Source organism: Sphaeroforma arctica (assembly GCF_001186125.1).
Source record: "Sphaeroforma arctica JP610 unplaced genomic scaffold supercont1.360, whole genome shotgun sequence".
Taxonomy (NCBI): Eukaryota; class Ichthyosporea; order Ichthyophonida; genus Sphaeroforma; species Sphaeroforma arctica.
In genome coordinates, this window is record NW_014040198.1 from 3,639 (window position 1) to 10,270 (window position 6,632).

General features: G+C 47.3%; 1 protein-coding gene across 1 annotated transcript in view; it reads left to right on the top strand.

The window, feature by feature from the left end:
- SARC_05570 (hypothetical protein) overlaps positions 1-6,632 on the top strand; it is a 12,608-nt gene that overhangs the window by 3,373 nt on the left and 2,603 nt on the right. Inside the window, exons 7-19 of the mRNA XM_014300559.1 lie at positions 78-163; positions 319-410; positions 597-852; positions 1,286-1,392; positions 1,720-1,864; positions 2,332-2,539; positions 2,786-2,944; positions 3,391-3,553; positions 3,837-4,076; positions 4,628-4,791; positions 5,047-5,308; positions 5,821-5,924; positions 6,302-6,449. Coding sequence (XP_014156034.1) covers positions 78-163; positions 319-410; positions 597-852; positions 1,286-1,392; positions 1,720-1,864; positions 2,332-2,539; positions 2,786-2,944; positions 3,391-3,553; positions 3,837-4,076; positions 4,628-4,791; positions 5,047-5,308; positions 5,821-5,924; positions 6,302-6,449 — 2,134 coding nt within the window. The remainder of the gene's footprint in view (positions 1-77; positions 164-318; positions 411-596; positions 853-1,285; positions 1,393-1,719; positions 1,865-2,331; positions 2,540-2,785; positions 2,945-3,390; positions 3,554-3,836; positions 4,077-4,627; positions 4,792-5,046; positions 5,309-5,820; positions 5,925-6,301; positions 6,450-6,632) is intronic.

Sequence of the window (6,632 nt, forward strand, 5' to 3'; positions counted from 1 at the left end):
TACATATATATATATGTATATTTATATAAATACCCCACAATGATTTTTTTTTGGGACTTTTAATCAATTGCATACAGAAATCTGAAATCGACGCTCTTTCAGATGAAGGGACAGTGCCCGAGAAATGTGTGGGACGTATTGAGTTCAAAGATGTTGATTTTAGGTATGGGACTATTTCGGGGTGTACTTTGGGGGTTGAGAGGTTTTTTTTGTTGGTGACCTGAGCCTGAAAAATGGTTCCATTTCGTTTTGTGCCTTCAAATCATTCTCTAAGGAAGCGAAGGGGTTTCAAATGTTTATGCACATGTCCATCAACAGGTATAATGATATTGCACCACTGGTCATAAGAAACCTGACCTTAGACTTCGCACCAGGCAAGAGTATGGCATTGGTAGGCTTCAGTGGCTCAGGTACAGCCTTGTGCACCATATTGGTTTTTAATTTTTCAATACGTAGCGATCTTACTGCCACTTTGTGAGGATGCGAGCGGCGTAATCGTGTCCAAATATGCGAATCTATACAAGAAGGCAAACACTGTCTCTGCGCCGGTTTCTCCCTCGGCTCAAGCCTGTTCTCTGTTTGTATTAATCCTATAGGCAAATCCACAACCATCACCTTGCTGGAACGGTTCTACGATGTGAGCGCGGGAACTATTGACCTGGATGGCTCGGACATTCGTAGTTTGAATATTCAATGGTTGAGAAACCAAATTGGATACGTAGGCCAGGAACCGGTGTTGTTCGGTGGTACGATTCGCGACAATATTGCGGCGGGCGCGCCCCTCGTGGCCAATCCTGATTTTATTAGCGACATGCCGTATGATGTATTTACTAACCCACGATTCGTAAGAAGGTACCCATTTTCTTTTGTGTTTTTTGTTCTCCTTCGTCGTATTTGTCAGCTGTTTTGTAGTGGCTGTGTGTCTGTGTGGATGGCTGCGGAGGAATGCAAGCACAATGTGCTGTGCTCTTGTGTCTCAAAACGACGCAGAGGCACTCATGGCGCACTTCACGATTGCGGGGTTGATTGATAAGGCCACTAGTGTACCCGTACTCCCTCGGCTGTATGTTTGCTATGTTTGTTCTAATCTACGCCCATTCCCCTTGTTTCTTCGAATTAATCGTTCAACCCAATTCCTTAGCGAGTTCTCGCTGCTCATTGTCCTAGAGATGTTTTCTCTCGCAGCCCACAGTCGGTATTCATCCTCCTCCCTTTATTCAATCTCCTCATTTTATTCAATCTCCTTATTCTATTCAATTTTCTCATTTCTATCGTCTTCGAACAGCGAGGTCTCCCAAGAGAAGATCGAGGAAGCTGCTGAGATGGCTAACGCACACAACTTCATCACCAATCTGCCAGACAGCTACAACACGCTCATCAGTGAAGGGGGAGGTATGGCTACGAACGAATGCATATGCAACCACTTGTTAGTTACTAACAAATGGTCAGACATTTGTTATTGTCAAGTGGTTGTATTCGTGTTGTATGCTTATATCATACCTAGTGCATCAATGCTTGTGATCGCACAAACAAATGTATCCCGTGAACGACAACTGTACAGTATCGGTTACTTCATCTCTTCTTGGATTATCTGACATAGATATACTGGTCGTAGTTCTTTTGGGGGCCGCTTGACACTTGCCACGATTGAAAGCTAGTTAAAATAAGCAAGGCTGATTTCATTGCCTCGATTTCATTGCATGGGTCCTGTGCCTGCAGGTATGCTGAGTGGAGGGCAGAAGCAGAGGATTGCCATTGCACGGGCCTTGCTGCGCGATCCCAAGATACTGCTGCTGGATGAGGCCACATCTGCACTGGACGTCGAAAGTGAAACGATCGTCCAGGCAGCTATGGACAAGGCGAGGTGAGTCATTGAACTGTGGGCATATGGGAATGCAGGAAGAATATCTTCACACAAACGGTGGAGTGTACTCTGGTTGCGCCAGTGGATCACTCGACGTTTGGGTGTGCAGCTCAAACGTTGCCAGTCCTAGCATCTATCGCGATGGAGCTTACGAATATTCGAGGCAGACAGGCACGTAGATCCCACGAGTACTTTGAACAGAGATCGTTTTATTCAACGAACCGTTAGAGCACTGACCCATGCATATCGATAAATGGGACTCTATCGGATATTCAAATGAAGCTGTTTGCTGTCGCTCAGCTTTTCAGGCAATATCCCCCACCTATCTCTGTCTTACCGCAATGAAAACCGACCCCGTGTGCACCGTTCAATAGCATACAAACTTCACATCACACACCCCATCCTTTCACAGCAACGGTTGGTGTCAATCGCTTGTTAACACGCCCAGCCTCATTGCACCTCCACAGTGCCGGACGCACCACCATCGTCATCGCCCACCGACTGTCGACTGTGCGAAACGCAGATGTGATCTCGTTCATGAGCGAAGGCGAAGTTATTGAGAAGGGCTCGCACGACGAATTGGTCGCCTTGGGCGGCGCTTATGCTGAATTCGTCGCCATCCAAATGGGCAGTGACAATCCCCCGGTCGTGGCGCCATCCCCGCGTCTGAGCGCGGTATGTCGCGACGCTCGTGTGTCTCTTATGATATGGCTAACGCAATGGTGTGTATGGTCTGTATATAGGGCAATCGCGGGATACGATATATCTGATGCACTCGACTGCCGACCGAGTGTATCTCCACTCGTGCCCTTGTGTATATTCATTCGCTCGATAGGTGCGGTCAAGGGCCCTTGCCTGTGTGAGACTTAGGATTGAACAGTTACGTATTTGTGATTTAACAGTATATTTGTATCGTAACAGGCCGAGGTTTATGACGGCAAAGATGATGAAACACTGGGTGCGGATGACCTAGGATTCGGCGAACTCAAACTGGGCGAGGACACTAACCCCACGACGGAGGATATAATAGAATCCATCATACAAGAAAACACCGAGCAGCTAGCCCAGATCAATGCCACGGTAGGTAACTTCGGAGAGAGCTGCCGTTGTGTTGTTGTCTACACTGTACTGGATAGTACCTTGCATTGCGTAGGGGTTCTTGTTCTTTCCTTCCCAGACCATTCGTAGTTCGTAGTCGTGGATCTTTCCAAGAAAATCTGTTGCGATCAAGGCAAAGTGAACTGCATTTTCGCGTGACGCGTGTGGACTTAGCTTGCGTCGGTACACTCGATTGTATCTGAACACAGTCGAGGTCACCAGGTATTCATTTGTGTGCCCTGTTCTCGTACCAACTGTACGTTGCTTATAGCACCCTGTGCTCGCCATTGAATAAGTAGGTATCCTTGCAACTGCACATTTCTAAAGTTAAGAGCGTCGTTCATACCACCCTCTTTCACAACTTGTAGCTGCAGCACCCCTCACCTCACCTCACCTCGCCCCTCGTCTGTAACGCTTCTTCACCACAGCACAAGGATGAGGTGGACGACCACATCTTCACACAGACCATTGCTCTGAATAAGCCCGAGTTGCCAGCCGTGCTGCTGGGAACGTTCATGGCCCTTGTGTCGGGGGTGCTATGGCCCATCTTTGCCTACTGTTTCGGATCAATGCTGTTTGTCTTGATCACGTGTAAGTGTTTCTCTTGGTCACGCGTAAGTGGTTGATGTGGCGTGTGGTACTGTACCGAACTGTGATAGTTTTGTCACGGTTACCGAATAGTACAAAGCGAGAACGGCGAGTGCGTCACATTTCCGATGAATTGCGCACCATTTCTTAATTCGATGGTCTATTCTGACAGCCGTCACCGGTAGTTAGTGCAAGAACATAAACTTTGCTAGTATTAAGAACCAACAGCAGCAGTGATTAATGAGCGCTTCGCATATTGCCACACCTCACATACCACATACCACAGTGGACTTCGATAAGGCGATGAAGTGGATCATCATCTTCTTCTCCTTGGGAGCCACGGCTCTGGTCTCCAACACCAGCATGTACTGGGCATTTGGGTACGCTAAGGAGAAGCTCACCCGTAGACTCAGAGTGCAAACGTTCCGATCGCTGATGCGGCAGGACATCGGCTTCTTCGACTTTGAGGCGAATCGAACCAGCGCGCTGACTGTGTACTTGTCAACCGATGCCTCTGCTGTGAGTGGTATGTACTACTTTGTCCCGGGACAGACGGGTTTATCGTCTTAGTTCCACGCGCGACGTGCACTGTGTGATGCGTAGGTATATTCAAACAAAAATGAGTTATTGAGAGGCGTGGGTTGGGCTAGAGTAGTTCAGCAGTTGTGGGCTTTAGAGTGTGTTTGCAGCTACACCCCCTACGGAATCGGGTGGCATATTGCCATATCTACTATGGCTACCGGTGTTATACTAGACAGTCGCTGATACACAACAGTATCATCTGCTGGCAGCAGTAGCGCACTACAAAGGTGATGTCGTATTGCGTATGTGATGTCTCCGCACTTCGCCATGACAGGTCACATCTCACCTACACGTACAATATGGACACTCGGCATTTACGCAGTTGGTTATAGCGTTCTACTTTGTCCTCTGAGCATCCGTCTTCACGTTCACGATGTGAGCGGGTGCCTCGCTTCAACGCACTCGTAGACGTATCTGCGTACGACACCTGCCTTACACGCACCTCGTCAACCTCACACATCACCCCGTCTCAACCACCCGTACACTCGCGCGCAGGCATGACCGGAGATTCACTGCTGATGCAGACCACACTGTCGGCGACTGTGCTGTGCACTATCATGATTGGCTTGTTCGCCTGCTGGCCCCTGGCCCTTGTGATGATGATGTCGTTCGTGTTCTCCGGTTTGGTGGCCATGGGTGGCGCGTGGATATCGGAACGGGTAATGTGGTAGTGCTGGGCGGTCTACCCTCCTATGTATCTCAAATGTGTTTCTAGTGTCTTTTGAGTTCTGCTTTTCTACAGTAGTTGTTTTGAGTTCGACTTTTCTACAATAGTTGTTTTGAGTTCTACTTTCTTACAATAGTATTTCTGGGTGTTGCTTAGCTAGCGTGCATGTAGCTTTAGCTCGTGAGCCCGTGTCGTCCTCGCTGCCACACAGTATCACTGACATGTTGAACCCAAATCGTCTGTGCAGATCACCCGGAAGGCGAGTAAGTCCCTCATCGACGGCACCACCATGGTCAGTGAATATTTGCAATCCGTACGAACGGTCACCTACTTGGGTGTGAGTGGAGATATTCTGCAGAGATACAACACGCATTTGAATACGCCAGAGAAAGGCCTGTTCCGTGCGTCGATAGTGTCTGGCTTCTCCTTTGGAGTGGCGATGCTGATCATTCTGGCCGTGTGGGGGTTCAGTTTCTGGTGGGGTGTCGAACTCATCGCTCAACTAGACCGTAAGTCTTGTGATGCTCAGGCCTGAGTATTGTTTGCAGGGTGGCCATATGGACTCTGAATCAACGTCTGTTCAAAAAAGAAAAAGGAAGAAGTCTCTGTGGGCGGGGCTATCAATGATTGTTGTATTGTGGTTTTTAGAACAAATCCGCAATCAGCCCAAATGTTTATCCGACAGATTAATTCGAGCTTACTATTCATGTTTCCAATCTTTGCGACGATAATTTTATGTGTGCATTGCGTATTACTGATCGCACTAAATCACTGACAGCCGCAAATAGATTGGTATCGATAGTATTCATTTGGCTATTTTGATCAGTCCAGCGCTTGGGATAGTTTCTTCCGTGAGCCTGCGTCTACCAAAACGGCCAGCCTCTATACACCCCTCCCTCTCATCGCGTAGAGGCATTATTGTTTTGGTACTCAAAAAGTTGAAGTAAGGGATGAGCCGTTACACATGCATTGTCTATCATAGTCACTTTCTTTTAACCTGGTCTGCTTCTAACCAACGCAGAGTGTAATGTGGAGGGGATGATTACTACCTTCTCTGCAGTTGTGTTCGGTGGCATGGGTATGGCGTCCGCATTCGGTCTACTGCCCGACGTCAAAGCCGCTAAGGTAAGTGCGATGCCTATTGTATATGCGTGCTTTAATAGTGTATCATGTAGGCATACTTGAGAGTGGTTGTACGATGCCTATTGTATATGCGTGCTTTATTATGTATATTATGCAGGCATGCTTGAGAGTGGTTGTACGATGCCTATTGTATATGCGTGCTTTATTATGTATATTATGCAGGCATGCTTGAGAGTGGTTGTACTTCGATGCAAACAGGGCGTTTTCGATGCGCTATAGACCTTACTCCGAATTGATTCGATCACACACACGATTGACTACCTTCCGTATATTTCTGCCTGTGGAACGCAAGAATATCTTCATTGGCGAATATCTGGTATGTACACGCCCCTTTTAATATCCATGTTTTCCTATCATAGGTTGGTGCTACGCGACTATACCGGCTTATCAATAGAGAGCCATTGATAAATTCGGATTCCAAAGAGGGTGTGCGTTTCTCAAAGAATCTGCTGGGTGTTGAGAAAGCGGATATTCCTGACTCCGACACAGAAGAAGTGGCTTCGAAATGTATGTCGTATGATTCAGTATATACACAGCCCACAGGTTGCACATTGCTTATTGTCAGCCTTGAGGGGGTATTGTTCAGGCCCAGCTCTCCATAGTCAGTGTTTTACTAATATCTTTTTGAATGTTCACCCAACTATTCGCGATCTCTATATATATATATAAGTATATATGTAAATATATATA